This window comes from Ranitomeya variabilis, chromosome 1 (assembly GCF_051348905.1).
Source record: "Ranitomeya variabilis isolate aRanVar5 chromosome 1, aRanVar5.hap1, whole genome shotgun sequence".
NCBI classification, from domain to species: domain Eukaryota; kingdom Metazoa; phylum Chordata; class Amphibia; order Anura; family Dendrobatidae; genus Ranitomeya; species Ranitomeya variabilis.
In genome coordinates, this window is record NC_135232.1 from 445,067,631 (window position 1) to 445,090,562 (window position 22,932).

At 42.2% G+C, this 22,932-nt stretch overlaps 1 protein-coding gene and 1 long non-coding RNA gene across 9 annotated transcripts in view; one reads left to right on the top strand and one right to left on the bottom strand.

Annotated features, from left to right (window-relative positions):
* LOC143764268 (uncharacterized) overlaps window positions 1–22,932 on the bottom strand; it is a 483,255-nt gene that overhangs the window by 107,308 nt on the left and 353,015 nt on the right. The gene's annotated exons all lie outside the window — the stretch shown is intronic.
* Window positions 1–22,932, top strand: part of SLC24A2 (solute carrier family 24 member 2) — a 675,272-nt gene that overhangs the window by 65,716 nt on the left and 586,624 nt on the right. For 6 of the 8 annotated variants that reach the window (XM_077249620.1, XM_077249614.1, XM_077249629.1 and 3 more), the window contains one exon: window positions 3,877–4,953. In XM_077249620.1, the coding sequence (XP_077105735.1) occupies window positions 4,024–4,953 (930 nt within the window). In that variant the 5' untranslated portion in view covers window positions 3,877–4,023. The remainder of the gene's footprint in view (window positions 1–3,876; window positions 4,954–22,932) is intronic. The other 2 variants (XM_077249660.1, XM_077249636.1) reach the window with 1 other exon arrangement.

Below are 22,932 nucleotides of genomic sequence, written 5' to 3' on the forward strand. Positions count from 1 at the left end.
TAGATCCGTCAAAATAAAAAATAATGTTTTCACAAAAATGAACTTTTCGCCCCCAATTTTTTATTTTCCCAAGGTTACCAGAAGAAATTGTACCCCAAACATTGTTGTGCAATTTGTTCTGAGTACGCTGATACCCCATATGTGGGGGTAAACCACTGTTTGGGTGCATGGCAGAGCTCGGAAGGGAAGGAGCGCCATTTGACTTTTCAATGCAAAATTGGCTGAAATTGAGATGGGACGCTATGTTGCGTTTGGAGAGCCCCTGATGTGCCTAAACATTGAAACCCCCCAAAAATGACCCCAATTTGGAAAGTAGACCCCTAAGGAACTTATCTAGATGTGTTATGAGAGCTTTCAACCCCCAAGTGTTTCACTACAGTTTAGAAAGAAGAGCCGTGAAAATAAAAAATTTTTTTTTTTTCCACAAAAATTATTTTTTAGCCCCCAGTTTTGTATTTTCCCAAGGGTAACAGGAGAAATTCGACCCCAAAAGTTGTTGTGCAATTTGTCCTGAGTACGCTGATACCCTATATGTGGGGGGTAACCACCGTTTTGGCGCATGGCAGAGCTCGGAAGGGAAGGAGCGCCATTTGGAATGCAGACTTAGATGGAATGGTTTGCAGGCGTCACATTGCGTTTGCAGAGCCCCTAATGTACCTAAACAGTAGAAATCCCCCACAAGTGACCCTATATTGGAAACTAGACCCCCCAAGGAACTTATCTAAATGTGTTGTGAGAACTTTGAACCCCCAAGTGTTTCACTACAGTTAATAACGCAGAGCTGTGAAAATAAAAAGTCATTTTTTCCACCAAAATTATCTTTAACACCCAGTTTTGTATTTTTCCAAGGGTAACAGGAGAAACTGGTAACCAAAAGTTGTTGTCCAATTTGTCCTGAGTACGCTGATACCCCATATGTTGGGAGGAACCACCGTTTGGGCGCATGGCAGAGCTCGGAAGGGAAGGAGCACCATTTGGAATGCGGACTTAGATGGATTGGTCTGCAGGCTTGACTTTGCATTTGTAGAGCCCCTGGTGTACCTAAACAGTAGTAACCCCCACAGGTGACCCCATATTGGAAACTAGATCTCTCAAGGAACTTATCTAGATGTGTTGTGAGAACTTTAAACCCCCAAGTATTTCATTACAGTTTATAACGCAGAGCCATGAAAAGAAAAAAATCATTTTTGTCCCACAAAAATGTTTTTTTTAGCCCCCCCAATTTTTATTTTCCCAAGCGTAACAAGAGAAATTGGACCTCAGGAGTTGTTGTCCAATTTGTCCTGCATACGCTGATTCCCCATATGTTGGGATAAACCCCTGTTTGGGCGCACGGGAGAGCTCCGAAGGGAAGGAGCACTGTTTTACTTTTTCAATGCAGAATTGGCTGGAATTGAGATCTGACACCATGTCGCGTTTGGAGAGCCCTGATGTACCTAAACAGTGGAAACCCCCAATTCTAACTGAAACCCTAACCCAAACACACCCCTAATCCAACCACACCCCAACCCTAACCACACCCCTAACTCCAACACACCCCTAATCCCAACCATAACCCTAACCACACCCCTAACCCTGACACACCCCTAACCCTAATCCCAACCATAAATGTAATCCTAACCCTAGCCCTAACCCTAGCCCCAACCCTAGCCCCAACCCTAGCCCTAACCCTAATGGGAAAATGGAAATAAATACATTTTTAAAATTTTTTTATGTTTCCCTAACTAAGGGGGTGATGAAGGGGGGTTTGATTTACTTTTATAGTGTTTTTTTTAGCGAATTTTTATGATTGGCAGCTGTCACACACTAAAAGACGCTTTTTATTACAAAAAAAATAATTTTTTGCATTACCACATTTTGAGAGCTATAATTTTTCCATATTTTGGTCCACAGAGTCACGTGAGGTCTTGTTTTTTGCGGGACGAGTTGACGTTTTTATTGGTAACATTTTCGGGCACGTGACATTTTTTGATTGCTTTTTATTCCGATTTTTGTGAGGCAGTATGACCAAAACCAGCTATTCATGAATTTCTTTTGGGGGTGGGGGGCGTTTATACCGTTCCGCGTTTGGTAAAATGGATAAAGCAGTTTTATTCTTCGGGTCAGTACAATTACAGCGATACCTCATTTAGATTATTTTTTTATGTTTTGGCGCTTTTATACGATAAAAACTATTTTATAGAAAAAATAATTATTTTTTCATCGCTTTACTCTAAGGACTATAACTTTTTTATTTTTTCACTAATGACGCTGTATGGCAGCTTGTTTTTTGCGGGACAAGATGACGTTTTCAGCACTGACATGGTTATTTATATCTGTCTTTTTGATCGCTTGCTATTCCACTTTTTGTTCGCGGTATGATAATAAAGGGTTGTGTTTTGCCTCGTTTTTTTTTTTTTTTTTTTTTACGGCGTTCACTGAAGGGGTTAACTAGTGGGACAATTTTATAGGTCGGGTCGTTACGGACTCGGCGATACTAAATATGTGTACTTTTATTGTTTTTTTATCTAGATAAAGGAATGTATTTATGGGAACAATATTTTTTTTTCTTTATTTAGGAATTTTTTTTTTTATTTTTTTTTTACACGTAAATATTTTTTTTTTACTTTATAACATTGCCCTGGGGGGGGGGGCATCATGTTATAGGGTCAGATCGCTGATCTGACACTTTACAGAGCACTCTGTCAGATCAGCGATCTGACAAGCAGGGCTGCAGGCTTACCAGCGCTTGCTCTGAGCAGGCGCTGGTAAGCCACCTCCCTGCAGGACCCGGATGCAGCCCTGTGGCCATTTTGGATCTGGGGCCTGCAGGGAGGAGACGCCCGGAACAAGGTGAGCACATCGCCTTGTGCCGAGGGTCTCAGGGAAGCCCGCAGGGAGCCCCCTTCCTGCGCGATGCTTCCATATGCCCCCGGAACGGTGCGATCATGTTTGATCGCAGTGTGCCGGGGGTTAATGTGCCAGGGGCGGTCCATGACCGCTCCTGGCACATAGTGCTGGATGTCAGCTGCGATATTCAGCTGACACCCGGCCGCGATCGGCCGCGCTCCCCCCGTGAGCGCAGCTGGACGTACTATCCCGTCACTGGGAATTAAGTCCCAGGTCACCTTGACGGGATAGTACGTCTAATGGTGTTAAGTGGTTAATAGCGTTCCAGTCCGGCCGGGCCGCTGCACTGAAGGCCTGACTAGCAAGAGGAAATTGACTTTATTCTTCCTGGCAGCTTTCAGTCATAGAGTCACGGCCAGTGTGCCATCAGTCACCATTCAGTACATACTGAGCGGCAGCTGTAACCATGCCCACTCACTGAATTACACAGCAGTGCATTAGTACAGAGCAAGCTGTCAATCGGTGCCTGGGCATGATTATAGCTTTTGTTCGCTATGTACAGAACTGTGACTGGAGAGCCGCTCTGGACACAACTCTATGACTAAAACCCCAAGGCTGAAGGGAGGAATAAAGTTAATTTCTCCCTGGCAGCCGGCCCTCAGTGTAGCAGCCGCCCAGCTTTAGAATGCTATTAAGGTACAGATTAGCTCCATATCTGCAAGTTAATAGCTGAGACATGACAGGTTCCCTTTAAGTAAGTGCCAACAGAGCAGAAGAGAATCTTTTTGCATGATATGTTGCTCTTACAGCTGTAGGTCTGTGCTACTGAAAAAAATTATATTTAAGATCACATAAAGTATGTGATCGGCCAAAGAACAAATTTTAGCTGATCACTGTCTTGTTTACACTTGTGAATCATTGGATCTTGTGTTCTTACAGCCAACTATCGCCAGTATAAATGTTCTGTAACATACTGAAATTAAACTAATGTGCATATGCAATTTAGTCATTGCTTAATAATATTTACTTCTCTTTTCCTGTTTTTAGGCATGAATGAAAAATTTACAAAAAGAAATCTACGCAAGAAGAAGCTTTCACATCTATTAAGGAGCTAATAAAAGTGAAAAAAGCATGTCAGTATATTGGATTTTATTTTTTTTGTAATTCCTAGCATTTTTGTTAAGGCGATTGAAAATGGGCCTCCATGAAAAATCTGCTGACAATATCACAGAAAGCTGCTGCATAGGAAATACATTTCCTCGCCACAACCAGAAGAATCCATTTTTTCATAAGAAACTGAGACTTATTAGAATACTGGGTCTTTTATTCAGTATAACAGCCATAAGCACTTTGTCCACTTCAGTTGGTGCCTTTTTAAAGATAGAGCTTTACAGCAATGATGTGACCAGTGCTACAAATAGCCATACTCCGATGCAACGACATCAACGAAATCTGATGGACTTTGTAGAGCAAAACCAGAATGATACCCCTCGGTCTACTATATCCATGAACTATAAACATGACAAAAATAAATCTGCTTCCAAGGGGGAATACCCAGAAGACATTTTTTCTTTAGAAGACAGAAAGAGGGGTGCTGTTGTGCTCCATATATTTGGAATGATTTATATGTTCATAGCACTAGCTGTAGTTTGTGATGAATTTTTTGTTCCCTCATTAACAGTCATCACTGAAAAACTGATGATTTCTGATGATGTGGCAGGGGCAACTTTTATGGCTGCTGGTGGATCCGCCCCAGAACTGTTTACATCACTGATAGGAGTATTTATATCTCACAGCAATGTTGGTATTGGAACCATCGTTGGATCAGCAGTATTTAATATCCTCTTTGTAATTGGCATGTGTGCTTTATTTTCTAAGGAGGTGTTAAACCTTACCTGGTGGCCACTATTTCGAGATGTGTCTTTTTATATTGTGGGATTAATTATGCTCATAACTTTTTTCTTGGACAATTTCATCCAGTGGTGGGAGAGCCTCATGCTTCTCATAGCTTATCTAACATATGTTACCTTTATGAAGTTCAATGTCCAAGTAGAAGACTGGGTGAAGAGGAGAATGAACCGGAACAAGGTTGTTAAGGTATCGTCTGCTAACTCTGAAGGAAAGGTTGGTTTTGTTTAAGTATTTGATTAATTAAATATTGTACAATATCAGGGGCTAAAATTATGAAGTGTAGTATAAGTTTAATAAGGACAGGTACAATATTACATAAACAGTATTTCAGGGTACTCTTATTTTTTTTGCAAATTAATTTTATGCTCCAGTATGAATTGTAAAATGATAAATGATTTTTTTCTGAACCAGATTTTGCTGGTGTTCAACTACTGTGCTCAGTATTAAACTGTGTATGATATTTATGCAAATATATTTAGCATACTATATGTTCTAATTAACATTGCTGTTCTAACATTGTCTACTGTGCAGCATTTATTGTTGCGGGTTTATGTTCTGATCCTGTTGTGTAAGTTAACAGACACAGAAGGAGATTTAAGAAGTGGTGAAGGCTATATAATATAGTGGAGTGCCAGAAAGCCTATTTAGCAGGGAGACTATAGACAAGGTAATCCTTCACTGAGCGATGTTAAATAAAGTCAATGAGTTTGTACCAGATTGCTTCAAATCTTTTTTAATATATTGGGGTTCTTTTTAGAGAAGCCATGATGTGCAGAAGCATGTGCGTGGTACCTTTACAAACTCTCTCAAACACACCGTGACTCCACAATACAGAACAGCTGTTGCAGTTTGTTTCTCCATATATTTGATATCTTAATTCTTCTAGGGAATAATTCCCCTGTAATTTGGTAATATGGCATCTAGTGATGAGCGAGTATGCTCGTTACTCTAGTTTCTCCAAGCATGCTCGGGTGGCGTCCGAGTATTTCGGTGTGCTCGTAGATTTAGTTTATGTTGACGCAGCATACTCGCTCATCACTAATGGCATCCAATTGTACTTTAACTCCTTCTCCCCGAAACCTGTTTTCCCCTTCCTGACCAGGCCAAATTTTACAATTCTGACCAGTGTCACTTTATGTGGTAATAACTCTGTAACGCTTCAACGAATACCGTTGATTCTGAGATTGCTCTTCATGACACATTGTACTTTATATTAGTGGTAAGTTTAGGTAGAAACTGTTTGTGTTTATTTGTAAAAATATCAGAAATTCAAGCAAAAATGTTGCTTTAGCCACAAATTTTTAATTTTTACAAGGGTAACAGGAGAAATGTATTATACAATTTGTTGTGCAATTTCTCCTGAGTATGCTGATACAGCATATGTGGTGGAAAACTACTGTTTGGACGCTTGGAACCTGAAGGAGCTTCATTTGACTTTTGGAGTGCACAATTGGCTGGAATAGATAGCAGATGCCATAGTGTGTTTACAGAGCCTCTGATGTACCTAAACAGTGAAAAAAATGCACAGGTTGACCCCATTTTTGAAACTACACCCCTCAGAGAATTTATCTACAGGTTTGCTGAGCACCTTGAACCCACTGGTGCTTCACAGAATTTTATAACATTCAGCCCTGAGAATGAAAAAATACATTTACAAATGTTGCTTCAGCCACAGAATTTTAATGTTCACAAGGGTAACAGGGTAACACATATGAATATCAAGAAGAAGCGAGCAGCGAAACGGCGCCTGTCTGGTATGAGGGGTACACAGCCTTTTTCCACAGTCTCCTGTCCTATTCTAGTACAGGTAATATACCAGTGGTATATCAATAATATAGGCTATTATATTACTAACAGCAATATTAATAATATTAGCCTATTAAGTGCACTATGGCATACTGGATTCCTGTGGGAGGACCACATTAAGGTAAGTTTCCATTGCATGATTTTCATATGTGCAGAGCATGCAGGCACCTTGCATTTTGGTCATGCTCTTCATACTGCTTCCCTGTTGGTTGCCTAGAATGGAGAAATATACAAGGGCTATGCCTTCTTTGATCTTTTATGCATGTTGTAGACCAGTTATCAGCATATGGTATCTCACGAATTTTTCCTAGTATTACCAGTGCAGATTATTGATTTTTTTTTTTGCTATTATAAGTGATATTCATCATTTCCTTTGTATATTGATCTCCCCTTTTGCTATTACATATTTTTATGCTGTGTTTTCCCCTCTTTTTTTGGAGGTTATCTTCCTTGTTTTTTAATATTAGCTGTTTTTATGTTTGATTAATAAAAATAGTATGTTTTTATATTAATTCGTGTTGAAATCTCTTCCTAACAGTTATATACCATATAAGATTATGGTGTGTCATTTATACTGAAGTGTGTACTAGGCTGGGTGGTGAAACCACTGTGCCAAAGCCCAAGGAAGACCTGGAGGGTTTTGACTAGGAGCCTCACTCAATCTGACCTTGGATACGCAGCAGCTCACAACACCGAGATCCAGGGAGAGACAAGGGAGGTGGTCCAGGTGCTACTCCAGGACTGACCTTGGGTGGATGGCAGCTGACCCCTAGGAATGGGTAGCTGGGATGGCCCAAGGGAATGTCCAACAGATGCAGACAGGCAGAGAAGATGACAGGAACCGCAGGTGGAGACAGGACAGGCTGGCAGAGAGGTGAGCACTGGCAGGTGCTGCTGGCACGACTGCCGGTGAGGTGAGCACTGGTGTGTGCAACTGGTTAGGCTGCTGTTGAGGTGAGCACTGGCGGGTGCAACTGGTTCGGCTGCCTTTGAGGTGAGCATTGGTGGGTGCAACAGACTAGATGCAAACACTGGGACCTGAGAACTGACAAGATTGCTAGGAACAAAATCACAACATTGCACAGGCACTTCTGTGTTGGAAGAGGCGCTTTAAATAGTAAGTGACATTCAGCTACTGGCTGGGGACACTTTAGAGTAACGCACGTGGCCCCTTTAAGAAAGAGGACGTGTGCGCACACCCTAAACACAGTGCCTGGAGACCTGTAGGAGTGTACGCACCCCAGGCAGCAGCAGACCCAGAAGGAGCAGGATGAGAGCCTCGGCAGTGAGTACACTGGTGTCTCTGCAGGGAGAGAGGGACTGCATGCAGAGATGCGGGCGCCACAAAGTATCTAATATTAATTGCTGGACATATGGGAGTAACTATAATGAGGCAGTAGAGTTACTCTGTACTCTGTCTAGCCTCTGTTTAGCGGTGTCCTTTTCAGAAGTGCACAAAACTGTTCCCGACCGTGCTTTTATGTACACTGAAAAAGACAGACACCACTGGATCACAGGATAGACAGCGTCCACAGTGTCTTCATCTGCCTCATTACAGGGAATCTTCCACCGGATTGCGTCTGAATCACGTATTTCAGAGATTTACACAGTAACCCCGGTGTAAGCGTTCAGCGTAGAGCGCAGGATAAATGCAAGCCAAGCCTTATGGCAACGTTTGTGCGGCAGAATGAACAAAGCAGCAGGTGAAGAATTTGTTCTGTTTATTTTTTGCGCAGTTGCTCGTGCGATGTAAGTGATAAGACGACTTTATTCTTTGGGTCGGTGCGATTACTGCAATTCCACTAATAAATAAGAATAATCTTTATGTAGCGCCAACATATTCCGCAGCACTTTACAGTTTAACAGTTTCAAACGCAAGTCATAAGTAACAACGTTAACAATACAATAATTAACCCCTTCCCGACCTTTGACGCCACGTAGGCGTCATGAAAGTCGGTGCCAATCCGACCCATGACGCCTATGTGGCGTCATGGAATGATCGCGTCCCTGCAGATCGGGTGAAAGGGTTAACTCCTATTTCACCCGATCTGCAGGGACAGGGGGAGTTGTACTTCAGCCCAGGGGGGGTGGCTTTGCCCCCACGTGGCTACGATCGCTCTGATTGGCTGTTGAAAGTGCAACAGCCAATCAGAGCAATTTGCAATATTTCACCTATGAAAATGGTGAAATATTGCAATCCAGCCATGGCAGATGCTGCAATAGCATCTGCCATGGCTGGAAATCATGTTCTGCCCCCCCCACCGCCCCCGATCTCCTCCCCAGTCCTCCGTTCTGTCCGGTACCCCCCTCCGTCCCCATGTCCGCTCCCCCGTGCTCCTGTCCGCTCCCCCCGTCCTCCGATCCCCCCCCCCCTGTGCTCCGATCCACCCCCCCACCACCCTCTCATACTTACCGAGCCTCCCGAAGTCGGTCTGTCTTCTCCCTGGGCGCCGCCATCTTCCAAAATGGCCGGCAGATTCATTACAAAGTACATTTTGATCGCTGTGGTAGGTTCTATCACAGCGATCAAAATAAAAAAATAATAAATAACCCCCCCCCTTTATCACCCCCATAGGTAGGGACAATAATAAAATAAAGAAAATATTTTTTTTTTCTTTTTCCACTAGGGTTAGGGTTAGAACTAGGGTTAGAACTAGGGGTAGGGTTAGGGGTAGGGGTAGGGTTAGGGTTATGGCATGTGCACACAGTGTGGATTTGGCCGCGGATCCGCAGCGGATTGGCCGCGGATCCGCAGCGGATTGGCCGCGGATCCGCAGCGGATTGGCCGCTGCGAATTCGTAGCAGTTTTCCATCAGGTTTACAGTACCATGTACACCTATGGAAAACCAAATCCGCTGTGCCCATGGTGCGGAAAATTCCGTGCAGAAACGCTGCGTTGTATTTTCCGCAGCATGTCAATTCTTTGTGAGGATTCCGCAGCGTTTTACACCTGTTCCTCAATAGGAATCCGCAGATGAAATCCGCACAAAAAAACACTGGAAATCTGCTGTAAATCCGCAGGTAAAACGCAGTGCTTTTTACCTGCAGATTTTTCAAAAATCGTGCAGAAAAATCTCACACGAATCCGCAACGTGGGCACATAGCCTTAGGGTTAGGGTTGGAATTAGAGTTAGGGTTGGAAATAGGGCTACGGTTGGAAATAGGGTTAAGATTAGGCTTGTGGTTAGGGTTACGGATAGGGTTAGGGGTGTGTTGGGGTTACAGTTGTGGTTAGGGTTGGGATTAGGGTTAGGGTTGGGATTAGGGTTAGGATTAGGGTTAGGGTTGGAATTAGGGTTACGGGTGTGTTGGGGTTAGGGTTGTGGTTAGGGGTGTGTTGGGGTTAGGGTTGTGATTAGGGTTATGGCTACAGTTGGGATTAGGATTAGGGGTGTGTTGGGGTTAGTGTTGAAGTTAGAATTGAGGGGTTTCCACTGTTTAGGCACATCAGGGGTCTCCAAACGCAACATGGCGCCACCATTGATTCCAGCCAATCTTGCGTTCAAAAAGTAAAATGGTGCTCCCTCCCTTCCAAGCCCCGACGTGCGCCCAAACAGTGGTGTACCCCCACATTTGGGGAACCAGCATACTCAGAACAAACTGGGCAACAACTGTTGGGGTCCAATTTCTCCTGATACCCTTGCAAAAATAAAAAATTACTTGCTAAAACATAATTTTTGAGGAAAGAACAATTATTTTTTATTTTCCCGGCTCTGCGTTATTAACTTCTATGAATCACTTGGGGGTTGAAAGTGCTCACCACACATCTAGATAAGATCCTTCGGGGGTCTAGTTTCCAAAATGGGGTCACTTGTGGGGTGTTTCTACTATTTAGGCACATCAGGGGTTCTGCAAATGCAATGTGATGCCCGCAGACCATTCCATCAAAGTCTGCATTTCAAATGTCACTACTTCCCTTCCGAGCCCTGACGTGCGCCCAAACAGTGGTTTACCCCCACATATGGGATACCAGCACACTCACAACAAACTGGGCAACAAATATTGGGGCCCAATTTCTCCTGTTACCCTTGTGAAAATAAAAAATTGCTTGCTAAAACATCTTTTTTGAGGAAAGAAAAATGATTTTTTATTTTCACGGCCCTGCGTTGTAAACTTCTGTGAAGCTCTTAGGGGTTGAACGTGCTCACCACACATCTAGATAAGTTCCTTTGGGGGTCTAGTTTCCAAAATTGGGTCACTTGTGGGGGGTTTCTACTGTTTAGACATATCAGGGGCTCTGCAAACGTAACATGATGCCCGCAGACCATTCCATCAAAGTCTGCATTCCAAAAACTCACTACTTCCCTTCCGAGCCCCGGCATGTGCCCAAACAGTGGTTTACCCCCACATATGGGGTATCAGCGTACTCAGGAGAAACTGGACAACAACTTTTGGGGTCAAATTTCTCCTGTTACCCTTGCAAAAATAAAAAATTCTGGGCTAAAAAAATATTTTTGAGGAAAGGAAACACATTTATTATTTTCACGGCTCTGCGTTATAAACTTCTGTGAAGCACTTGGGGGTTCAAAGTGCTCACCACACATCTAGATAAGTTCCCTTGGGGGTCTAGTTTCCAAAATGTAGTCACTTGTGGGGAGTTCCTACTGTTTAGGCACATCAGGGGCTCTGCAAACGCAACCTGACGCCCGCAGAACATTCCATCAAAGTCTGCATTTCAGAACGTCACTACTTCCCTTCCAAACCCCGACGTGTGCCAAAACAGTGGTTTACCCCCACATATGGGGTATCAGCGTACTCAGGAGAAACTGGACAACAACTTTTGGGGTCCAATTTCCCCTGTTACACTTGGGAAAATAAAAAATTGTGGGCTAAAAAATCATTTTTGAGAAAAGAAAAATTATTTTTTATTTTGATGGCTCTGCGTTATAAACTTCTGTGAAGCACTTGGGGGTTCAAAGTGCTCACTATGCTTCTAGATAAGTTCCTTGGGGGGTCTAGATTCCAAAATGGAGTCACTTGTGCGGGAGCTCCAATGTTTAGGCACACAGGGGCTCTCCAAACGCGACATGGTGTCCGCTAATGATTGGAGCTAATTTTCCATTCAAAAAGCCAAATGGCATGCCTTCCCTTCCGAGCCCTGCGGTGCACCCAAACAGTGGTTTACCCCCACATATGAGGTATCATCGTACTCAGGACAAACTGGACAACAACATTTGGGGTCCAATTTCTCCTATTACCCTTGGGAAAATAAAAAATTCTGGGCTAAAAATCATTTTTGAGGAAAGAAAAATTATTTTTTATTTTGACGGCTCTGCGTTATAAACTTCTGTGAAGCACCTGGGGGTTATAAGTGCTCACTATGCATCTAGATAAGTTCCTTGGGGGGTCTAGTTTCCAAAATGGGGTCACTTGTAGGGGAGCTCCAATGTTTAGGCACACAGGGGCTCTCCAACGCGACATGGTGTCCGCTAACGATTGGAGCTAATTTTCCATTCAAAAAGTCAAATGGCACGCCTCCCCTTCCGAGCCTTGCCGTGCACCCAAACAGTGGTTTACCCCCACATATGAGGTATCGGCGTACTCAGGAGAAATTGCCCAACAAATTTTAGGATCCATTTTATCCTGTTGCCCATGTGAAAATGAAAAAATTGAGGCTAAAATAAATTTTGTGTGAAAAAAAAGTACTTTTTCATTTTTACGGATCAATTTGTGAAGCACCTGGGGGTTTAAAGTGCTCACTATGCTTCTAGATAAGTTCCTTGGGGGGTCTAGTTTCCAAAATGGGGTCACATGTGGGGGAGCTCCAATGTTTAGGCACACAGGGGCTCTCCAAACGTGACATGGTGTCTGCTAGCGATGGAGATAATTTTTCATTCAAAGAGTCAAATGGCGCTCCTTCCCTTCCGAGCCTTACCATGTGCCCAAACAGTGGTTTACCCCCACATGTGAGGTATCGTTGTACTCAGGAGAAATTGTCCAACAAATTTTAGGATCCATTTTATCCTGTTGCCCATGTGAAAATGAAAAATCTGAGGCTAAAATAATTTTTTTGTGAAAAAAAAGTACTGTTTCATTTTTACGGATCAATTTGTGAAGCACCTGGGGGTTTAAAGTGCTCACTATGCTTCTAGATAAGTTCCTTGGGGGGTCTAGTTTCCAAAATGGAGTCACTTGTGGGGGAGCTCCAATGTTTAGGCACACGGGGGCTCTCTAAACGCGACATGGTGTCCGCTAAAGATTGGAGCCAATTTTTCATTCAAAAAGTCAAATGGCGCTCCTTCCCTTCCGAGCCCTGCCGTGCGCCCAAACAGTGGTTTACCCCCACATATGAGGTATCAGCGTACTCAGGACAAATTGGACAACAATGTTCGTGGTCCAGTTTCTCCTTTTACCCTTGGGAAAATAAAAAAAAATTTCGATAAAAGATCATTTTTGTGACTAAAAAGTTAAATGTTCATTTTTTACTTCCATGTTGCTTCTGCTGCTGTGAAACACCTGAAGGGTTAATAAACTTCTTGAATGTGGTTTTGAGCACCTTGAGGGGTGCAGTTTTTAGAATGGTGTCACTTTTGGGTATTTTCAGCCATATAGAACCCTCAAACTGACTTCAAATGTGATGTGGTCCCTAAAAAAAAAATGGTTTTGTAAATTTTGTTGTAAAAATGAGAAATCACTGGTCAAATTTTAACCCTTATAACTTCCTAGCAAAAAAAAAATTTGTTTCCAAAATTGTGCTGATGTAAAGTAGACATGTGGGAAATGTTATTTATTAACTATTTTGTGTCACATAACTCTCTGGTTTAACAGAATAAAAATTCAAAATGTGAAAATTGCGAAATTTTCAAAATTTTTGCCAAATTTCCGTTTTTTTCACAAATAAACTCAGAAATTATCGACCTAAATTTACCACTAACATGAAGCCCAATATGTCACGAAAAAACAATCTCAGAATCTCTAGGATCCGTTGAAGCGTTCCTGAGTTATTACCTCATAAAGGGACACTGGTCAGAATTGCAAAAAACGGCAAGGTCATTAAGGCCAAAATAGGCTGGGTCATGAAGGGGTTAAATCAAAATAAGACGACCCTGCTCATGAGAGCTTACAATCTACAATGAGGTGGGGGAGATGCAAAGTACAGGTGTGTATTTACAATGATGTATTTACAATGATGGTCCAGCCATCTTCAGGGGATAGGGTATAGATGGAAGTAGTGAATGGGCTACACACACACACACAAACCTAAAATGACTTTTATTAAGGAACGTGATAGGCCGCTCTGAACAAATATATTTGTAAAACTATGCAAATTGTGAATGGTCCTAATTTCTTGGGGTAGAGCATTCCAGAGGATTGGTGCAGCACGGGAGAAGTCTTGGAGACGGGAGTGGGAGGTACGGATTAGTGCAGAGGTTAGTCGAAAGTTATTTGCAGAGCACAGCAGTCGGCTAAGCCAATAGACAAAAATACGGGAGGAGGAGTAAGGGGTGCCACACTGTGGAAAGCTTTGTGGGTGAGAACAAGAACTTTGAATTGGATCCAATAATGAATGGGTAGCCAGTGTAACGACTGTCGAAGAGTGGCTGCATCTGAATACCGATTAGCCAGGTAGATGACCCTGGCTGCTGCATTGAGGATAGACTGAAGAGGGAAAAGTCGAGTAACGGGGAGGCCAATTAATAGAGCATTACAGTAGTCCAGGCGGGAGTGGATCAGGGCGACAGTGAGGGTTTTTGTTGTTTCCATGGTGAGAAAAGGGCGGATTCTAGAGATGTTCTTTAGGTGTAAGCGGCACCAGCGGGCAAGAGATTGTATATGGGAAGTGAAGGCGAGATTGGTGTCAAACATAACACCCAGACAGCGTGCCTGCTGCCGGGTTGTTATTATGGTGCCACCCACAGAGAGAGGTAAATGTCAAGTTTAGGGAGGTTAGTAGACGGTGGGAGCGGAAAAAGTTTAGTTTTGGAGATGTTGAGCTTCAGATAGAGGGCGGACATGATGTCGGAGACTGCAGAGAGTCACTGGCGTTCTGTAGTACAGCGGGAGTAAGGTCAGGAGATGAAGTATATAGTTGTGTGTCATCGTCACAAAGATGCTACTGAAAGCCAAATCTGCTGATGTTCTGTCCAATTGGGACTGTGTAGAGAGAGAAGAGAAGGGGGCCAAGGACTGAGCCCTGAAGTACCCCAACAGTGAGAGAAAGAGGAGATGAAGTGGAGCCAGCAAACAGAACCCTGAAGGAGCGATCAGAAAGATAGGAAGAGAATCAGGAGAGAGCAGTGTCCTTAATGCCTAGTGACTGGAGTCCAGAGAGTAGGAAAGAGTGGTCAATAGTATCAAAAGCTGCAGAGTGATCGAGAAGAACGAGCAGAGAGTGGTCACCGTTACACTTTGCTGTCAGAAGGTCATTGGTCACTTTGATGAGTGCAGTTTCTGTTGAGTGTAGGGGGCGGAAACCGGACTTTGAAGGGTCTAGGAGGGAATGAGTAGATAATGGGTAAGGCGGGAGTAGACCAGGCACTCCAAGAGTTTAGAGATGAAGGGGAGGTTGGAGACTGGTCTGTAGTTATTTGTGCAGGATGGATCGAGAGAGGGTTTCTTTAATAATGGAGTAATGATAGAGTGTTTAAAGGAGGATGGGAAAATGCCTGAGGAGAGGGAGAGATTAAAGATTGTAGTTTGGTGAGTTGTGATGACTGGAGAGAGAGGCTGGAGGAAATGAGAAGGAATGGGGTCAGTAGTGCCTGTAGTCAGACGAGAAGAAGAGAGGAGCCTGGAGACTTCTTCTATGATGGGATTGAATGTGGAGAGTGAGCCAGGGGAAATGCAGGGAGGCATGGGAGTCACAGCACTTAGTGGCTGGGAGCAGATTTCCTGACTGATATTATCTATTTTCTCTATAAAGTGGGAGGCCAGGTCATTAGCACAAATGTCTATGATGAGGCTTGTGCTTTTGGCCTGAGGAGGGAGTGAAAGGTGTCAAAAAGTTTCTTGGGGTTGTTGGATAGTGAGGAGATCAGGGTGGTGAAGTAGGTCTGTTTGATGAGGTGAAGGGCAGAATTATAAGTTCTTAACATAAATTTGAAGTGGATGAAGTCTTCTGGTGTGCGAATTTTCCTCCATAAGCGTTCGGCACACCTAGAGCATCGCTGGAGAAATCGGGTTTGAGATGCGAGCCAGGGCTGTTTTACTCTGTGCTTGGAGTTTCAGAGGGTGAGGGGCGCTACTTGGTCCAGGGTGCTTCTAGGAGTGTCATTGTGGTGTACAGCCAGATCAGGACAGGAAAAAGAGGAGATTGGGGACAGTGATAAGTGTAAGGAGTCTGAAAGTGTATGAGAGTTAATAGCGTGTAGATTTCTGAATGTGTGTAGGTAGGAGTGTACTGGGGTGGGCGAGGGAATGTGAGCACAAAGGAGAGAATGTTGTGGTCAGATAGGGGAAGCGGTGAGTTATCTAGGTAGGAGATTGAGCAGAGCCTGGTGAAGACCAGGTCAAGGGTGTTACTGTCTTTGTGTGCTTCAGAGGTTGAGAGCTGTGAGAGGCCGAGAGAAGTGGTTAGTGATAGAAGCTGGGATGCAGATGTGGAAGTGGGGTTGTTTATGTGGATGTTGAAGTCTCCCAGGATAAGGGTTGGGAGTTCTGAGGACGTGAAGTGCAGCAGCCAGCCTGAGAAGTGGTCAAGGAACTGGGTGGGCAAACCTGTGGACCGATATATGACCACTACTCTGAGGGAGAGGGGACGAAAGAGCCTGATGGTGTGGACCTCAAAAGAAGGGAATGAGAGTGATGGAACTGGGGGGATGACCTGGAATGTGAATTGTGGGGACAGGAGTATGCCGACTCCCCCACCATGTTTGTTTGTAGGTCTCGGGGAATGGGAGAATTGTAGGCCACCATGGGAAATGGCAGCAGGGGAGACAGTGTCAGAATCCTGAATCCAGGTTTCAGTGAGGGCCAACAGACTCAGAGAGTTGTTCAGAAAGCAATTGCGCAGAAAAGGAAGTTTGTTACATACAGACTGTGGATTCCAAAGGGCACCACAATTAAAAGAAGGATATGAAGGAGCGCAAGTAGTATTAATAAGATTAGTGTGGTTATGATACGAGGTAGGATAGGAGTTGAGGTTGAGGGATGGTGGACCAGGGTTGGGGGAGATATCCCCCGAGATCAGAAGGAGTAGGAGGATAAAGAGCAAGTAGTTTTTGGAATTGTACGAAGATTTTTTGTGCAGTGTGTTTGGGCAAGATGGGCTGAGGTTTTTCAGGAAGGTGAGAAGTGCATGGGAGCTGTACATGGAAGAGGTAAGGAGCTGATGAATATGAGTCGTTATGGAGGAGGGATGGGGTGGTGGATGTGGATGGCAAGGGAACATAGGATGATAGGAATAAAGCACATGGATAGAAGGGAGAGCAGAGTGTGGGTTACCTGACTCCTGCCCTGACTAACTGCCTTGGAATAACTGCTGTATCAGATACCAGATTTATATAATTTTTATGTGTGGTTGCTGTCACACACTAAAAAACGCTTTTTTGCAAAACAAAGATTTTGCGTCATCATATTTTGAGAGCTATATTTTTTCCATATTTCTGCCAACAGAGTTAAGGCTTGATTTTTTGCGGCATGAGTTCATGTTTTTATTGGTACCATTTTCGGTCACATAACATTTTTGATTGCTTTCTATTCCAATTTTTGGGAGGCAGGTTGAACAAAAACCAGCAATTCAGGAATTAATTTTTTTTTATCCTGTTCACCATGTGTTTTAAAATTGATAAGGCAGCTTTATTCTTCTTTTCAGTATGATTACAGTGATACCACATTTATATCATTTTTTTATGTTTTGGCATTTTTACACAAAACTGTTTTATAGATAAAAGACTTTTTTTGCATCGCTATATTTTGAGCTCTATAGCTTTTTTATTTTGCCGTTGATGGAGGTATATGCCAGCTTGTTTTTTTGCGGGACATGATGATGTTTTCAGCTATATCATTTTATTTCCATTTAAATTTTTGATCACGTTTTATTCCACTTTTTGATCAGTGGTATGATGAAAATGCATACCTTTTGCATTTTTTTCAGTCTTCACTGAAGGGGTTAACTAGTGACAGTTTTGTAGGTTGGGTTGTTCCGGATGTGGCGATACCAAAATATGTGTACTTGATTTGTTTATTTTTGTTTTTACGTAAATATATGTATTTATTGGATTAATATTTGTTTCTCTTTTTTTGTTCTTTATTCTGTGACTTTTTTAACATTTTTACATTTTTTTTAAAACTTTTTTTTAAAGTTTTTACCCTGTTCCAGTATGGGATATCAACTTTCCTTGCATTACACACAGGGAGGAGGCATGTCAGATCTTGCTCTGAGTAGGAGCTTACAAGCCACCTTACCTGGGTGACCCCATTGGCACCTTTATTCCCTGGGTCACCATGGAGACCATCGGCACAACACAATCAATGTCACTATTGACAGTGGCATCAACGGGGTTAAATACCTACGATCGGCACTAGCACTGATCATGGGCGTTGCTGCAGGATGTCAGTTCTCATATAGCGCTGACACCCGCTCAGAGTAAGGCTGCCGTCACACTAGCAGTATTTGTTCAGTATTTTACATCAGTATTTGTAAGCCAAAAACAGGAGTGGGTGATAATACAGAAGTGGTGCATATGCTTCTATTATACTTTTCCTCTAATTGTTCCACTCCTGGTTTTGGCTTACAAATACTGATGTAAAATACTGACCAAATACTGCTAGTGTGACGGTAGCCTAAGACTCTGTGTTTGTTACATATACGGAACGCAACGCTAGCAGCGCTGTATTTGTACAACAGATGTCGTGAAGGGGTTAAACAATTTTTTTTAAACAAAGCTATATGTAATCCAGTTAAAAAAATATTTTTATTCCTCTTAATAAAATCTAAGGTGTGCAGAAGTGGGAAGGATCCAGTAGATGTTTCTGAGGTTGCATGGAGCTGGTGGTGTACATAATCTCTAATCTCTTAAACCACACTAACCCCTTTGCCCCGAGGATGGTTTGCACGTTAATGATCTCGGGCCAATTTTTACAATTCTGACCACCGTCTGTTTATGAGGTAATGACTTTGGAACGCTTCCATGGATACCGGTGATTCTGAGATTGTTTTCTCGTGATATATTGTACTTCATGATAGTGGTAACATTTCTTTGATATGATTTGCTTTTATTTGTGAAAAAAACAGGAATTTGGCAAAAATTTTGAAAATTTCGCAATTTTCCAACTTTGAATTTTCATGCCCTTAAATCACAGAGTTATGTCACACAAGATACTTAATCAGTAACATTTCCCACATGTCTACTTGACATTAGCACAGTCTTGGAACCAAAATTTTATTTTGTTAGGAAGTTCATAGGGGTTAAAAGTTGAACAGCGATTTCTTATTTTTACAACACCATTTTTTTAGGGACCACATCACATTTGAAGTCACTTTGAGGGGCCTATATGATAGAAGATACCCAAAAGTGATGCCATTCTAAAAACTGCACCTCTCAAGGTGTTCAAAACCACATTGAAGAAGTTCACTAACCCTTCAGGTGCTTCACTGGAATTTTTGGAATGTTCAAACAAAATTAAATTTTAACTTTTTTCACAAAAAAAATGAATTCAGAACCATTTTTTTTATCCTCACAAGTGTAAAAAGAGAAAATGAACCATAAAAGTTGTTATGCAATTTCTCCTGAATATGGCGATACCCCCTATGTGTGGGTAAACTACTGTTTGGGCGCATGGCAGAGCTCGGAAGGGAAGGAGCGTCGTTTGACTTTTTCAACACAAAATTGGCTGAAATTGAGATTGGACACCATGTCGCGTTTAGAGAGCCCCTGATGTGCCTAAACAGTGGAAACCCCCCACAAGTGACCCATTTTGGAAACTAGACCCCCCAAGGAACATATCTAGATGTGTGGTGAGCACTTTGAACCCCCAAGTGCTTCACAGAAGTTTATAACGTAGAGTCTTGAAAATAAAAAAATCTTATTTTTCCCCACAAAAATGATATTTTCACCCCCAATTTTTTATTTTACCAAGGGTAACAGGAGAAATTGAACCTCAAAAGTTGTTGTGCAATTTTTCCTGAGTATGTTGATACCCCATATGTGGGGGTAAACCACTATTTGGGCGCATGGCAAAGCTCGGAAGGGAAGGAGCACTAGATGTGTGGTGAGCACTTTGAACCGCCAAGTTTTTCACAGAAGTTTATAACATTGAGCCATGAAAATAATAAATCCTCTTTTTTTCACAAAAATGTTCTTTTTTTTAATATAAATTTTTATTGAAAACATTATAGAAACAACAACATCATAAAAAAACAACCTATCAGCGTAGGTACCATCAATCATGACAGACAGACTTCACAGTTATTACAATCATGGCTAATGTAAGTTAAAGTTTTAGATTGAGAATGTCATTTTTCAAAAATAACAAAGGTAACCTTAGTTATGGTATGCAGACTATGAAGGATAACCAATAGGGTTAGCAAAAATACAAAAACGAATAATAGCCTAGAAAGAAAAGGGAAGGTCGCCTCACCCATCCAAACCAGCGGTTCAGCCTGCCTCTTTTTCAAATGGTAAAACACCTGACCTCAAACTCATCAAGGACAATCCTTCGGTAATTGAAGTGGGCCTAGATTGTTTTTCAGTTTTTCTATAAGATACCATCTAGTGGAGGAAAAATGATCTATCATCCTCCACCTTTCATCATTACTACAAAATTTTCCAATGAACTGACTCCGTTTCTTGAGAAATTTACCTGCTTGTGCCTCTTTATTTATAAGTGCGTCTCCCTTCTCAACTGCCAGATAATGATGTAATTGGGCTATCAAATCTGACAACTGTGGTATAGATGAATCGAGCTAATGCCTGAGAATCAACTTTTTAGCCAAAATCACAATAGTGTGTATTAGTACTGGGATTGGGGGGGGCCTCCATCTTCACAACCCTCACCTCTCAGATTTCCCCCATAGTGTAAGATAGCCAATGGTAGAGAAAGTGATGTCATATTGCTCCACAAGTTACTGAGCAATCCAGAAACTAAGTCCCAAAATGGGACTAAAACTACCACAGGACCAAAGGCCATGAAATAAATCAGAGCTAGGTCGCTGACATCTAGGGCTGGCTGTAAGTCTGTTAGGTCTAGTATTTGGTTTATAAATGTTAAAAGCGTAGATTGCTCCGTGCATAATTTGAAATTGAGTTTCCCTCCAATTCTCATTAATTATGTGTTTCCGGAAGAGAGACCAACCCTTTCTTATTAAGAAAGGGGTTTCAGTATCTTCCAGTTGTTGTCTCCAATACTTAAAAAAAAGTATCTGGATGAGGGTCTAATAAATGTGGTTTTATTATGGAGTATATTGCGGAGATAGAGAGGGTCCCAGTAGGGTAATGGAGCAGATCGTCCAGCATATTATGACTTGATTCAAATGTGACATCTTGTAATTTGGGCATAACTGAATGTTTGATTTGTTCATACTGAAGAGAATGTAAAGGCAGCAGATCATATTTCTCAAGCACTTCAGAGCATGTTAACCATTTAGCCTCCGTTGGGTGGAGAAGATGTGAAACCTTAGTAATCTCCTTCTGTCACCAGGCAATGTATAATTTATTTTCTATACCCTGAGGAAGTTCAGGATTTGCCCACAAAGGTAAATATTTAGATATTGTAAAAGAAAGGCCATATTTTTTCCTAACCGCTTCCTAGGTTGAGACAGTACCCCTAAATAGGATTGATTGTCTTAAACGTTGGGGCAGGGAGGAAAGGCGCGCATGTAAAATGGCCGACAGATTTAGGGGGTGTGCAAAATCAGCATCTAGTGAGGTGTCTGTATACAAACATCTATTGTGCAGCCAATCAATAATGTATCGCATATTACAAGCTAAGTTATAATTCCTGATACTAGGAAAATTTATTCCTCCATCCTCCCTAGAGGCCATCAATTTTGAGAGAGCAATCCTGGGACGTTTACGGTTCCATATAAATTGGCTGAATTGGCTATTTAGAAAATTAACATCAGAATGTTTGAGCAAGAGGGGCAATGTTTGAAGAGGGTACAAGATGAGCTCTTCCCATCAACGAAATTGGAAGACTTTGCCACACTTTCAATTGGTTTAATATTTTAGCTATTGGGGGGGATAATTTAGAGAGATAGACGAGGGAGTCCTGCCAATTTTTATACCTAAGTAGGTAATATAAGATGAAGTAACGGAGATACCTCCCCAGGGGATTTTCCGTAGCAGAGTTGCCCCTTTCTCAGTTAGCGGGAAAAGTTTGCATTCATTTATATTGATCCTAAAGCCCGAGTATGTACCATATTCCTCCAACAAGGTCAAAATTTTTGGTAAGTGATCTTTAGGATTAGCCATAAATAGGATAACATCATCCGCAAAAAAAGGCTGATTGCAGCACCTGTTTATTGATTCGTATCCTCTCAAAGATAGATGACTTAGATAAAGTGCGGACTAAAGGCTCAATTGCTATTTTGAACAAAAGTGGGGAAAGCGGACATCCTTGTCTGGTGCCCTTTTTTAGAGAGAAGAGTCGACACCTGAGCCCTGAGAGAAAACCTGGGGTATAAACCTGTGCAGTAGGGGAATGGTACAAAGCACGTATATAATCAAGTAAGGGACCCGATAGTGACATCTTGTTCAGAACTTTATACAACCAATCCCACTTTACATTATCAAACGCCTTTTCTTCGTCTATGGAAACCAAAACCAGGGCGTCATTCCCCTCCGGACAGGTCTTACTAGAATAGATCTTATCGAGTGCCAAAAGAACCTTACGTACATTTAAAGTTGCCGATCTACCTTTTATAAAGCCTGCCTGAGACTGCGAAATAATACCTGGAAGGATTACAGCCAATCTGTCTGCCATTATTTTCGAAATGAATTTTATGTCCGTATTGATTAATGATATAGGTCTATAGGAGGATGGCAGAGTGGGGTCCTTTCCAGGTTTTAAGATGAGCTTAATATAGGCCCTGTTAGCTGAAGGGAATAAGGGGTCACTCTCAAGGGTTTTATTAGCTGATTGTGTCAATATTGGTGTGACTTCTGGGGATAGAAGTTTAAAAAATTCAGCAGAATATCCGTCTGGACCAGGGGCTTTACAATTTTTGGAATTTGTTATGGCAGAAAGTACCTCCTCCTTAGAAATTGGTTTGTTTAAAAAAAGAGTTATGCTCGTCCGTGAATATTGGCATGTTCGTTTCGTTTAGTAAGGTCTGATTGATCACACTCGGGGTGGTAGATTCATTGTAGAGTTCCTCATAATATGTTCCCAAGATTTTATTTAGTATCAGGGGATCTGATTGAATTAATTCCGAGGGGTCCCTAAGTTGATAAATTCCTTGTAGGGGTCTCATACCTTTTACCAGATTAGCCAGGATTCTACCAG